The sequence below is a fragment of the Cotesia glomerata genome, linkage group LG10, assembly GCF_020080835.1.
Source record: "Cotesia glomerata isolate CgM1 linkage group LG10, MPM_Cglom_v2.3, whole genome shotgun sequence".
NCBI classification, from domain to species: domain Eukaryota; kingdom Metazoa; phylum Arthropoda; class Insecta; order Hymenoptera; family Braconidae; genus Cotesia; species Cotesia glomerata.
The window spans coordinates 2,481,103-2,496,074 of record NC_058167.1 but is presented as its reverse complement, the minus strand read 5'-3'; the positions used below and the strand labels follow the sequence as shown (position 1 = coordinate 2,496,074).

Genomic DNA, 14,972 nt, shown 5'->3' with positions numbered 1-14,972 from the left:
GATGATATAAAATTATTTAGCATAATTTAAACGTTCGAATCATTTTGAATAATATTGAATGATAAAATAATATTATAATTTCTGGTTTTCCAGATGATTTAATATTATTTGAAATGATTCCAACTTCCAAATCATCTTAAATAATACTGAATAACATTGAAAGCTCGTTTGGGTAATTTTAAATTTTATAAATTTCTTTTAATATTTTCGATCCTAGAGTGATCATAATCATTTAATTGTTATTAGTTTGATAAATAGAATGGTAATGAAGGTGTCGTTATAGGGATACAAAAGATTGAATTGTCATTGTTACATAGGTATAATCTTATTTTTTATTGAACCTCAAAACTATTGGGTTGTAGACATACATAGTCAGTCATAGAAATCAAAGATAAATTTTCTACTCTAATAAATACCATTTTTGATACTATTTTTTTTTTATATCTATAATTGTAAATTTATTTTCCCACTCTTTTTATAACAAATATATGTTCAAAAATATCAAATTTTTCTACTGCAGCTACTGTTACCTTTACTTTTTAAATATTAAATAAGGACTTGACAATTTTAATATTATTTTTTGATTTAATATAATTAAAATAATTTAATTTGATAAATTATTTCTAATAATAATGTCGAAAAAATAATTTAAAATTAATAGAAATTAAATTTCAAGTTATTTTGAATTAATTTAAATCATAATTTTACAATTTTTAAGTATTTAAAATGAGCAATTTTTAAGTATTCAAAATGAGAAATTCTAAATCATTTCGAGTTATTTTAAGTCATAAAGTTATGGTTCAAAATTATGGACAGCTAAGAATTTTGAATCATTTTAAATAATTTCAAATAATATAATTATGATTTAAAATCATATACTACTAAAAACTTTGAATAATTTTGAATAATACAATTATGATTCAAAATGATTCAGAACTAAGAACTTTGAATCATTCTGAATAATTTTGAATAATAAAATTATGATTTAAAATTATTCAGAACTAAGAATTTTGAATCATTTTGAATAATTGTGAATCATAATTTTGTGATATTATACAATATGAAATTATTAAAATTTTTCGAATCATTCCAAATCATATTTCTTAATCAGGGTAAACAGCACGGAGTAGGGATGAGAACGAAGCCGGTCTCCTTTCTTTCTCACTCCCTACGAGGTCGTCGGCCATCATTATTGTTTATGCATCAAGTGTAGTAGTAACGTTGACAATTATTATTTTGCTATCTCAGTGTAACTCTCATATTAACTTTTAATCATTCCTATTTTATCAATAATAATTAAATTATCAATTTTGAGTGTATTTTGCACGATTAGCTAATCAAGTGATTTTATAACCTCAAAAGTACTCAACACGTGACACGAGCTTCCAATAACAACGGATTTTGTGTTGTAAGTATACTTTTTTTTATTTATATCGAAAATGTTGTTGATCTTATAAAAATGTAATTTTAATTTAATTTTATTAAAAAAATGTAATTGAAAAATTAAGATTTTCATAGTTTCCAAAAAATCAATCATTATGAATCTTTATTTTGAAATATCAATGGAAATATTGATTGTATGAAAAAATTATAAGAGACAATGTTTTCATAAAATTTAATTTTTTACTTTTGTTTGAAAAATTTTTCCATAAAACTTATATTTTTGTTATAATTTCATAAATTAAAACTAATCATTTCAAAACTGCGGCAAAAATCCTGGCCCTAATTATACTTTTAACATTTTTCATCATTAAATAATTTCATTAATTCTATTTATGTATGTTTTGTACAGTGAGCAATGCCAAGAAAACGCAAAGGGGCTGATTTGAGCCGCAGTACAAGTAAAGCTCGAAACTTGCGAAATAGCAGATCCGAAAGAACAGAAGAACAAATCCAGCAACAAAATACTGATGCACATGTCAGAATAGCGCAATTGCATCAAGAAGAGTCAGAAGATACACGAGCGAAACGCAATGAAGTCAGAAGATTAGAACAACGACAATCACGCCGTTTCACAGTCAATAGACGAAGAACAAATGACCAACAACGACAACAGGTACATCGAGCATTTATATCTGATTCATTCCTGCGTCTAGCATTCAGTATGAGCCCGATATTGAATATTATGCTCATTCAAAAGTGGTAATTGGTGCTATGGACAAGGAATGTCCGCATTGTCATGCTCTGAAATTCAAAAATGAGCCAGCTGGGATGTGTTGCGCGTCAGGAAAAGTGCAACTACCTGAAATTGAAACACCACCTGAATCATTGAACGGCTTACTTATCGGCACGGATCCAGACTCTAACGTGTTCCTGAAGTCAATTCGAAGATTCAATTCATGCTTTCAAATGACATCGTTCGGAGCAACAGAAATAGTTCGAAATACTAATGCAAATGGTCAACAATTCAATTCTACATTCAAAATCAGAGGCCAAGTTTATCATAAAATGGGCTCACTGCTGCCAATGCCAAATGAACCACATAAATTCTTACAAATCTACTTTATGGGCGGCGAGGATTCCGGAAGCGCACTTGCCAATCGCGTGAATGCACGTTGTGATTATAATAACCTTGATTCACTTTATGCCAGGCGCATCGTCAGCGAGCTAGATGCTCTTTTGAACGAGCACAACGAGTTGTTGAAAATATTCAAATCACATATGCACCAATTACAAAGCGATAATCACGCTATCGTCATTAATCCTGATAAAACACCAGCTGGAGAGCATATTCGTAGATTCAATGCACCCGTTGTTGATGATGTTGCTGGAATCATGGTTGGCGATTGTACAGCTGCACGAGAAATTGTGATTCGTAGAAGAAATAATAATCTTCAGTTCATTGCTGACACACATCGTTCATATGACGCTCTCCAATATCCGCTAATATTCTGGAAGGGACAAGACGGATATTGCATAAACATAAAACAACGAGATCCTGTATCAGGTACTTCATTGATTATTAATTTGATCATTAATCATTTAACAAAACAATTAAATTATTGAACGTAATAAATTTGAATTAATTTTTATGAACAAATATTACAGGAGCTGAAACAAACAAGAACGTTAGCTCAAAGGATTATTATGCGTACCGATTAATGATTAGACGTGGCCTGGACAACGTCATTTTACGATGTCGTGAGCTTTGTCAACAATTCATGGTCGACATGTACGCGAAGATTGAGAGCGAACGACTACGATACTTACGATATAATCAACAAAAGCTGCGCGCGGAAGAGTACATTCATTTGCGAGACGCTATCAACAACAACGCCGACGTCGCCGAAATTGGTAACCATGTCATTTTACCATCATCGTACGTAGGCAGTCCACGTCATATGCAAGAATATATACAGGATGCTCTGACTTTCGTGCGCGAATATGGACGACCATGTTTATTTATCACGTTCACATGTAATCCAAAATGGCCAGAGATTACATCTTTGCTACTGCCTGGCCAAAATGCAATACATCGCCATGACATTACAGCACGTGTGTTCAGACAAAAGTTGAAGTCTTTAATAAGTTTCATTACTAAATCACATGTATTTGGTCCCACACGTTGCTGGATGTATTCGCTTGAGTGGCAAAAGCGAGGATTACCTCATGCACACATTTTGGTTTGGTTCATCGACAAAATCCGTCCTGAAGAAATCGATAGTATCATTTCTGCGGAAATTCCAGATCCATCCACTGACCAACTGCTGTTTGATATTGTTACAACAAACATGATTCATGGTCCATGTGGTACTCTTAATAGTTCATCGCCTTGCATGGCTGATGGAAAATGTACTAAAAATTTCCCTAAAGATTTTACCAATGATACGGTCACAAATGTCGACGGATACCTAATATATCGTCGAAGAAATTCTGAAAATGGCGGACAATCATTTATTAAAAATATCATCAACACAGACATTGATATTGACAATCGTTGGGTGGTGCCATATTCGCCTCTGCTGAGCAAGACATATAATGCTCATATTAATGTTGAGTTCTGCAGTTCTGTGAAGAGCATCAAATACATTTGCAAGTATGTCCATAAAGGCAGTGATATGGCTGTGTTTAGAGTGGAAAATACTAATGTGAATGCTCCTCCAGTGAATAAAAACGATGAAATAACGCTCTACCAAATTGGTCGGTACATCAGCTCCAATGAAGCTGCTTGGCGTATCTTTGGTTTTCCAATTCATGAACGGGATCCAGCAGTTGTTCAGTTAGCCATCCATCTTAAAAACGGTCAGCGTGTATTTTTCACGAACGAAACAGCGATTGATCGTGCAATAAATCCACCTAAAACTACACTCACTGCATTTTTTGAATTGTGTAATCGTGCGGATGATTTTGGTGCCTTTGCACGAACATTACTTTATTCACAAGTACCACGCTATTTCACATGGACTCAAACAAAAACATGGATGCCCCGCAAGTAAGGCTCACCAGTTGCTGCATGTCTCAATTTATTTAAATCAAACACCTTGGGGCGATTATTTACAGTCAATCCAAGACACACGGAGTGCTTTTATCTTCGACTGTTGTTGGTTAATGTTACTGGCCCATTATCATTTCAAGATATACGTAAAGTGAATGGGCAACAATATCCAACGTATAAAGATGCATGCCTTGCACTCGGCTTGCTGGAAGACGACAACCAGTGGGAATGCATGCTTGCTGAAGCTGCATTGAACTGTACAGCAATACAAATTCGTCTACTATTCGCTATAGTGTTGACTACATGTTTCCCAGCCCGAGCACAGATATTATGGGAAAATCACAAAGATTCAATGACTGATGATATATGACATCAACATCGTATACGGTGCCACGATCTAACCATAACATTCAGCGACGAAATGTACAATGAAGCATTGATTGCTATTGAGGATCTTTGCATTGTCATTGCCAACTTACCACTTAGTAATTTCGGTATGAATTCGCCAAATCGAACTGCATCTGATTTAATGAATACTGAAATGAATCATGAACTGCAGTACAGTACTGTAGAAATGGCAGCGATTGTTGCCCGCAATGTCCCACTAATGAATGAGGAACAAAGAACCATTTATGATCGCATTATGCTCGCAGTTTCAGCTGGACAAGGTGGGTTCTTCTTTTTGGATGCACCGGGTGGAACTGGCAAAACATTCGTTATTTCGCTAATTCTTGCTGAAATACGATCAAATAATGGCATCGCATTGGCCGTTGCATCATCGGGCATTGCAGCAACTTTATTGGATGGAGGTAGAACAGCTCATTCAGTATTTAAGCTGCCACTAAATATTCAGAATAATCCTGACGCAGTATGCAACATTAAGAAACAATCGTCCATGGCCACTGTGCTGAAACGGTGTAAAATTATTATTTGGGATGAATGTACTATGGCACACAAACATTCACTTGAGGCGTTGAACAGGACATTGAAAGATATTAAAAACAGTGACAAACTATTTGGCGGAACTCTGTTGGTTCTTTCAGGTGATTTCAGACAAACACTTCCAGTCATTCCACGTTCAACATACGCTGATGAGATCAACGCTTGCTTAAAATCATCTCCATTGTGGCGTAATGTTGAAAAATTACAGCTAAAAATAAATATGCGCGTTCAAATGCTTCAAGATCCATCCGCTGAAACATTTTCAAAACAACTCTTAGATATCGGTGATGGAAAAGTTGCTATAGATGAAACTGGATACGTAAAATTACCGACCGATTTCTGCACAATCGCTGATTCGCAAGATACTCTCATTGAACAAATATTTCCCAATGTACACACACAGTACATAAATCATGAGTGGCTTGCAGAAAGAGCGATTTTAGCGGCAAAAAATGTAGACGTTGACAATTTAAATCTGAAGATACAAATGTTGTTGCCAGGGAACTTGGTATCATATAAATCTATTGATACAGTTTGCGACGACAGCGAAGCAGTAAATTTTCCCACAGAGTTTTTGAACTCACTGGATTTGCCAGGCATGCCACCGCATAATTTACAATTAAAGGTTGGATCTCCAACAATTATCTAGTTTCGTAATTTGAACCCGCCCCAGCTGTGCAACGGTACGCGATTAGTCATTCAAAAATTAATGAAAAACGTGATCGAAGCCAGGATTTTAAATGGCAAGTTCAGAGGTGAAAATATACTCATACCACGGATTCCTATTATACCTACAGATGTGCCAATTCAATTCAAACGTATTCAGTTTTCGATTAGATTGGCATTTGCAATGACTATCAACAAATCCCAAGGTCAAACGATGTCTGTTTGTGGATTAGATTTGAGAACACCATGTTTTTCACACGGACAATTATACGTGGCATGCTCTCGAGTGGGTAAAACATCCAGTTTGTTTGTATTAGCTAAAGATGGACTAACAAAAAATATTGTTCACGCTATAGCATTAAGAGATTGATATTGTTTAATAGTGTTACTGTCGTAATTGTTTAATTAATGATATTTAATTTTAAGGAATAAATTATAATAACTTAAAAATAATGTTTGCCTTTTGTTATTTTTATATTCCCTCATCGTTCACAGCGCTCCATGCTTATTTCACGCATATACCACATTCTTACATACATACAATATACACATTCTAACATACATACATACTTACAATAAGTAAGCTATTTTTTGTCTACACTAGAAATTACTAGGAAATTATTTATATGGCAAAACAACGTTTGCCGGGTCAGCTAGTCATTCAAATAAGCTTAAAATTTTTTAATTTAAGACGTGCGTACAGGGCAACGTCTGTCGGATCTGCTAGTATTTATATACGATATAACGCGGCTTGTCACGACGATAGCGTCGCCAATTTACAACGGATCTTTACCAAACTCCTAATACAAATATAAATAATGCTATGAAGCGGGAAAGAATAGGAGTTACGGTAATTATTACGTGGAGCGTTCCACATTCACGTAACAGGATATTGGTAGGAAAGGATTGAGAAACATACTTATTCTACAGATAAATACCGAAGTCAAGTTCGAAGATGAGCTTAATCGGTCAAGTAATTTAGAAATGCCAGGATTTCAAAATTTTGAAAATCATAAAAATTCATATTTCTTCACTTTCTTACTCGAATAACTTTTGAATGGGATAACTTATTGAAACTCTGTAAATTGCATCTGAGAGCTCTTTAAATAAGCTTTTATTTGAGTACCATGTCGTGTGTAGTCTCAAAATTATGTCCTATTCCGCTATGCTAATTATAAAATTTGCTATTGTACTAGTTTTAGTATTTATCCGTCGATATATATTTTTGTCGATTGCATAGAAGTTAAAAGCCCTAAAAGTTTTGTATACAATCCTCGTTATATTTTTTTTGTATTCATGATGAAATATACTTCCATTTCAGCTGCCAAATGGTTTTTTTAATTATTATATTTGAGTTATTTTACGTTTGATAATTTTTATATTACTGTAACGCTCTGGATTTTTTGGGTTTTTCAAGTTAAATGTTTTTATATAATTTTATAATTTTAAAACTCCAGGCTGACCTCGTCAGATGATCGATCGACCTCAGGTGGGCCTATTGCTGAACTCTCTCTTATTTTAAAAGTATTTTGAGTAGAGTTTTGTTTAAACAACAAGAAGTTAATTATATTAATAGGTGGTATATTAAAATATTTCAATTTAAAAGAGTCAGTCAGTCTCGAGACATACGTCCGGGGCCTAAGATGTTTGTCGGCTGACTGCCTGCTCTGAATTTTCAGATCCAGTACAATAAAATTATAATAATGATAAGTGCAAACGTTGCATCTCAGGTTACCCTAGCCAGAGAAGTCGTCGGAGCCCTGATCTCACGAGTTTAGATCTGAGTCCGGCGACTCTCTTATCAAAAAGATTCCTGGAACTTTGCTGACTGTGAATAACATAGCAGCAATAATATTAAAAAAATATTACAATTAGATTTTTAATTAAACTTTTAATTTTCAATAATTCTAAAATTAGCTGGAACGTCACATTAAAAGTTTTTATTTCGATTTTATTGTTGTTATGACGCGTTATGTTATAATTATTGATTTAATCAATGGAATAATTATTTATGAGAACTAATTTCAGTTGATAATTGTTACGTGTTAGCTTACACTCCCTGATTAAACAGAATGATTTAAAATGATTAAAAAATTTTTAATCATTTCAAATGATTTTTAATCGTTAAAAAATAATTGAAAATGGTACAAAATGATTAAAAAATTTTAATCATTTCAAATCATTTCTAATCGTTAAAATATGAATTCATCAAGTATTTTTAGTCCCTCGGCTAAAGAATGAAGCCCGTCTGCACTTTTAGGTCCCCGGATTCTGATTAATGATATTTACGTATTTTTTGCCGAGGATCACAAAAAACTAGGTTATTTTTCTCGCCAATGGTAAGTTTAATTGTTAATAACAATTTAATTGTTTAAAACAATATAAATCAGGAACGACTGATTTGACGGGGAAGTTTAGTTGAAAAAAAAGTTTTAAAATTGAAAAACCAACAAAAAATGTCCTTATCATTTTTTTGATAAAATACGTATTTTCGGAGATATCGCAAAAAACAACAAGTAGCGGTCGAACGTCTCTGTCGTGCGCACACAACCCACGAACTCTAACGACAGACGACAGGCAGAAAAAAATACAGAGACGAAAAAAAATTCAATTCTCGGTAACCACTGGAGATTAAGAAAGGAAACTTATGAAAATCATAGAGTAGACTCTACAGAAGATTTCGAGACCGATAATCGATCGATCAACCCCATGGACAACGAGTAACAGCCCCATAAAAAGCGTTTTTTGACTTATTTAACGAAAATTTGACTTCAAAAATTCATATCTCAGTGTCCACTGGAAATTGAAAAAAGGAACTTCTAAAAATTGTAGAGGAGACTCTATAGATAATTTTTAGACCCATAATCGATCGATGCACCCCATGGACACCGAGTAACAGCCCCATAAAGGGCGTTTTTTGTCTAACTTGACAAAAATTTGACATTTTAAAATTCATTTCTCGATGTCCGATGGAAATTAAAAAAAGAAACTTCTCAAAATTGTAGATAAGACTCTATAAAAGGTTTTCAGACCCATAATCAATCGATCCATCCCATGGACACCGAGTAACAACCCTATAACAGGCGTTTTTCGACTTATTTGTCACAAATTTGACATTTAAAAATTTAATCCTCGGTGTCCACTCGAGATTAAGAAAGGAAACTCATGGAAATCGTAGAGTGGACTCTACAGAAGATTTCCAGGCCCATAATCGACCGATCAACTACATGGACACCGAGTAACAGCCCCACAAAGGGCGTTATTTGACTTATTTGTCACAAATTTGACATTTAAAAATTCAATCTTTGGTGTCAACTCGAGATTAAGAAAGGACACTCATGGAAATCGTAGAGTGGACCCTACAGAAGATTTTTAAGCCCACAATCAATTGATCAACCCCATGGACACAGAGTTACAGCCCCATAAGGGCGTTTTTTGACTTATTTAATAAAAATTTGACATTTAAAAATTAATTTCGCGGTGTCCACTAGAGATTAAAGAAAGGAACTTCTAAAAATTGTAGAGGAGACTCTATGGAAGATTTTCAGACCCATAAACGATCGATGAACCCCATGGACACCGAGTGAATACCCCATAAAGGGCTTTTTTTAACTTATTTGTCACAAATTTGACATTAAAAAATTCAATCCTCGGTGTACACTCGAGATTAAGAACTTAAACTCATGAAAATGATAGAGTGGACTCTACAAAAAATTCCCAGGTCCATAATCGATCGATCAACCCCATGGACATCGAGTAACAGCCTCATAAAATCCTGTTTTTGACTTATTTGACAAAAATTTTACATTTAACAATTCATTTCTTGGGGTCCACCGGAGATTAATGAAAGGAACTATTAAAAAATTGCAGAAGAGACTCTATAAAAGATTTTCGGACCCATAAGCGATCGATCCACACCATGGATACAGAGTAACAGCCCTATAAAGGGCTTTCCTTGACTAATTTGTCACAAATTTGATATTAAAAAATTCAATCCTCCGCGTCCACTCGAGATTAAGAAAAGAAACTCCTAGAAATTATAGAGTTGACTATACCAAAGATTTCTAGACCCAAAATCAATCGATTAACCTCATGGACACCGAGTTACAGCCCAATAAAAGGCGTTTTTTGACTTAATTGTCACAAATTTGACATTTAAAAATTCAATCCTCGGTGTCCACTCGAGATTGAGAAAGTACACTCATGCAAATCATAGAGAAGACTCTACAGAATATTTCCGGACCCATAATCTATCGATCAACCCCATGGAAACCGAGAAACAGCTCCATAAAAGGCGTTTTTTGACTTAATTGTCACAAATTTAACATTTAAAAATTCATTTCCTGGGGATCGAGGGAGATTAAAGAACAGAACTTCGAAAAATTGTAGAGAATACTCTATAATAGATTTCAGGATGCATAATCGATCGATCTACCCCATAGACAACGAGTAACAGTTCCATAAAGGGTTTTTTTGACTTATTTGTCGCAAATTTGACATTTAAAAATTCAATCTTCGGTGTCTACTCGAGATTAAGAAAGGAAACTTCTAGAAATCATAGAGTAGAGTCTACCAAAGATTTCCAGACCCATAATTGATCAAATAACCCCATGGACACCGAGTAACAACCCCGTAAAGCGCGTTTTTTAACTTATTTGTCAGAAATTTGAGGTTGATAATTCAATCCTCGGTGTTCACTGAAAATTAAGAAAGCGAACTCTTCGGGAAATCTTCCGTAGAGTCTACTCTTTGATTTCCATAAGTATCCTTTTTTAATCTCTAGTGGACACCAAAGATTGAATTTTCAAATGTCAAATTTTTGTCAAATTAGTTAAAAAAACACCCTTCATGGGACTGTTACTCGGTGTCCATGGGGTTGATCGATCGATTATAGGTCTAGAAATCTTTGGTAGTGCCTACTCTATGATTTTTAGGAGTTTCTTCCCTTAATCTCGGATGGACACCGAGGATTTAATTTTTAATGTCAAATTTGTGACAAATAAGTCAAAAAATGCTTTTTATAGGGCTGTTACCCGGTGTCCATTGGGTTGATCGATCGATTATGGGCCTGGAAATCTTCTGTAGAGTCTACTCTACGATTTCCATGAGTTTAAGTTCTTTATCTCGAGTGAGCACCGAGGATTGAATTTTTAAATGTCAAATTTGTGACAAATAACCCAAAAAAAGCTCTTTATGGTGCTGTTACTCGGTGTCCACGGGGTGGATCGATCGATTATGGGCCTGGAAATATTCTAAAAAGTCAACTTTACAATTTTCATGAGTGCAAGTTCTTAATCTCCAGTGGACACCGAGCATTAAATTTTTAAATGTCAAATTTGTGACAAATATGTCAAAAAACGCCTCTTATGGGGCTGTTACTCGGTGTCCATGTGGTGAATCGATCGATAATGGGTCTGAAAATCTCTGGTGGACTCTACTTTATGATTACTAGGAGTTTCTTTTCTTAATCTCGAGTGGATACCGATGATTAAATTTTTAAATGTCAAATTTGTGACAATAAAGGCAAAAAACGCCTCCTATGTGGCTGTAACTCGGTGTGCATGGGGTTGATCAATTGATTATGGGCCTGAAAATTTTCTGTAGTGTCCACTCTACGATTTTCATGAGTGTCCTTTCTTAATCTCGAGTGGACACCGAAGATTAAATTTTTAAATGTCAAATTTTTGTGAATTAATTCAAAATTAGCATTTCATAGGGCTGGTACTCGGTGTCCATGGGGTTGATCGATCGATGATGGGTCCAGAAATCTTTGGTAGGCTTTTCTCTATAATTTCTGGGAGTTTCTTTTCTTAATCTCGAGTGGACACCGAGGATTGAATTTTTTAATGTCAAATTTGTGACAAATATGTGAAAAAAAGCCCTTTATGGGGCATTCACTCGGTGTCCATGGGATGCATCGATCGATTTTGGGTCTGAAATTCTTCTGTAGAGTCTCCTCTACAATTTTTAGAAATTCCTTTTTTTAACCTCCAGTGGACACCGCTAAATGAATTTTTAAATGTCAAATAAGTCAAAAAACCCCCCTTTATGGGGCTGTTACTCGGTATCCATGGGGTTGATCGATCGATTATGGGTCTGGAAATCTTCTGTAGAGTCTACTCTATGATTTCTATGAGTTTCCTTCTTCCGAGGGACTATTTGTGATACGAAACAATATTATGAATTTTTAATTTTAATTCAAAAGTTTATAAATCATCACAGCTACAGAAATTTCATGATAAGAAATGATTTGGCATGATTAAAAATTCTTAATCCTATCGCAATCATTTTGAATCATTTCATAGACAAAAATTTCAAAAGTTTTTTATGATTAAAAACGATTCGACATAATTAAAAATTTTTAATCATAACTTAATTATTTCCAATCATTATAGAAGTCAGAAATTCAACGATTATTTTATGATTAGAAATGACTCCATATGATTAAAAATTTTTAATCCTAACTGAATCATTCTAAATCATAAGAGGTGACAGAAATTCTCGGAATATTTTATGATTAAAAATGATTAAAAAATTAATCATTTTTGATCATTTCAAATCATTTTCTTTAATCAGGGCTTGGATCTGTCACATCAACGTATCAGACATTCGTCTAGCTCAGGATTTAGTAGAAATTTACTTAATTCTAATAGAAGGGAATGGGTCGCTCAGTGAATGAAGAATACGGCGAGTTAGGTACTAATTGTTCATTAGGCGTCCTCAAAGCATGGAAGTTACCTTGAATGGCCCTGAGAGTCTCTTTTACACACTAAATGTCTATTAACTAACTTGATTCTAACTGGACACTGATGACTCGAAGTCGATAATGATTCTGACAGACGATCAAATTGACTGACTGACTGTTAAGCACACACACACACACACACACACACACACACACACACACACACACACACACACACACACACACACACACACACACACACACACACACACACACACACACACACACACACACACCGGCATTATTCCTGGATGTTTACATCACCTGCCTCAAAGAAGGGATTTTTCCTCGAAAGTGGAAACAGCAACGGTTAGTACTGCTTCCTAAAGGGAAAAAGCCACCGGATGAACCGTCATCTTACCGCCCACTTTGCATGCTAGATACAGCGGGTAAGATACTTGAACGCATAATTTACCAGAAAATTGAAGCAGTAGTCGACCCACCCCTGGCAGACAATCAGTATGGATTTCGGAAAGGACGATCAACCCTGGACGCAATCAAACTGGTTGTTGATACGGCCAAGGAAGCAATCGCAGGAACCAGATGGAAGGGTGGAATGAATAAGTATTGCTTGGTGGCGACTCTAGACATCAAAAACGCCTTCAACTCTGCCAATTGGGAATGCATCATGCAGGCCCTCTAAGAGAAGAATGTACCAGAATACCTTCTTAAGATCGTAGCAACCTACTTTGAAAACGAGGTCCTGAAGTATGACACGAAGAACGGTCCGAGGGAGTATGATATTACTGGAAGTGTACCACAAGGTTCAGTTCTAGGCCCGCTCCTGTGGAATATTATGTATGACGGTCTATTAAGACTAACTCTGCCAAGAAACGTCAAACTCGTAGCATATGCAGATGACGTAGCCGTAGTGATCGTTGCCAAACACCTGGGCGAGATAAACCATATGTTCGATCTCACTTTTGAGCGCGTTAACCGGTGGATGGACGCAGTGAACCTGCAACTGGCGCAACACAAGACTAAGGCAGTGCTTATTACCAGCAGAAAAGTGGTAGAGACCATTAAGCTGATAGTCGGCGAGCAAGAAATCACATCACTACCTTATATCCGATATTTGGGAGTGATGCTTGATGCCCGACTCAACTTCAAGCAGCAAGTGGAACATGTCAGTGCCAAAGCGTCAGTAGTGAAGGCTAGTCTCGCACGACTGATGCCGAACGTCGGAGGCCCAAAGCAGAGCAGGAGGCTATTATTGTCATCAGTAGTCACATCGGTGCTCACTTACGGAATATTCATTTGGGCCGACGCATTAAAGATGCAAGAATCATGAAGAAAGGCTGGACCAGTATATCGACTGAGTGCCCTACGAGTAAGTAGCGCTTTCCGCACAATATCAGAGGAAGCAGTGTGTGTTCTTTCCGGTACTCTGCCTCTCAGAGTCCTAGCTGAGGAAAGACGGAACCTATATCAACGAAAAAGGTCAACCACACTGAGCCCTGAAGAACTTAGAAGGGAAGAACGGCAACACAGCATCGCAAGATGGCAACAGGAGTGGAATTCTGCAGAGAAAGCTCGGTGGACGTACCGTCTCATACCTCGGATTGATGTGTGGTTCAACCGGAGTCACGGTGAGATCAACTATTATTTAACGCAGATGTTATCAGGACACGGATGTTACCGAAAGTATCTTCACCGCTTTAAGAACGATGATACCCCAGAGTGCCCGTCCTGTCCAGGGGTCAATGAAGATGCGGAGCATGTTTTCTTTGTGTGTCCACGTTTCAACCAACAGCGCGATGAGTTAGAGAAGATTCTGAAAAAGAGAACCCAACCAGAATCAATAGTAGAAGCAATGTTGTCGTCAGAAGCTGCCTGGAACGCCACAAGCACTTTTGCTACAAAAGTGCTTACAGAGTTGCGATCCATTGAGAGGAAAAGAGCGAAAGACAGAATCTAGAAGGAAGAAATAACATCTTAGCCACCAGAAGGAAGAGCGGCAGCTAATTCCTCCCCCCGCGAAGAAATGCCTTACGGCGGTACCATGGGGGATCAGAGGATAGAAGAGAAAGGGGTTTAGGGTTTAGTGGGTAGGGGCGTCAGCGTCGAGTTTTAGTATGACGCTGCATCGAGTCGCCACATATCCAGGCCAAACAGCTATGCCTAGAATCCGTAAAAAGGATTCCTCCCCCCTAAAGAAGAAAAAAAAACACACACACACACACA

General features: G+C 36.0%; 2 protein-coding genes across 2 annotated transcripts; both read left to right on the top strand.

The window, feature by feature from the left end:
• Positions 1–2,154: 2,154 nt before the first annotated feature.
• On the top strand, positions 2,155–4,805 carry LOC123272904. The gene is made up of 4 exons (XM_044739925.1): positions 2,155–2,947; positions 3,049–3,792; positions 3,919–4,428; positions 4,501–4,805. Exons 1-4 carry the CDS (start codon positions 2,155–2,157, stop codon positions 4,803–4,805), a joined length of 2,352 nt encoding a protein of 783 aa, XP_044595860.1.
• Positions 4,806–4,856: 51 nt separating this feature from the next.
• On the top strand, positions 4,857–5,547 carry LOC123272903. Its single transcript, XM_044739923.1, has 2 exons — positions 4,857–5,303; positions 5,479–5,547. Exons 1-2 carry the CDS (start codon positions 4,857–4,859, stop codon positions 5,545–5,547), a joined length of 516 nt encoding a protein of 171 aa, XP_044595858.1.
• The last annotated feature ends 9,425 nt before the right edge of the window (positions 5,548–14,972 follow it).

Bases quoted from the DNA above. Each gene is read 5' to 3' on its own strand.
- LOC123272904 (XM_044739925.1), top strand. From the start codon at position 2,155: ATGGACAAGGAATGTCCGCATTGTCATGCTCTGAAATTCAAAAATGAG. The intron at 2,948-3,048 runs GTACTTCATTGA...CAAATATTACAG, and splicing joins ACAACGAGATCCTGTATCAG to GAGCTGAAACAAACAAGAAC. The intron at 3,793-3,918 runs GTACTAAAAATT...TCATCAACACAG, and splicing joins TTGCATGGCTGATGGAAAAT to ACATTGATATTGACAATCGT.
- LOC123272903 (XM_044739923.1), top strand. From the start codon at position 4,857: ATGTACAATGAAGCATTGATTGCTATTGAGGATCTTTGCATTGTCATT. The intron at 5,304-5,478 runs GTATGCAACATT...TGGTTCTTTCAG, and splicing joins TTCAGAATAATCCTGACGCA to GTGATTTCAGACAAACACTT.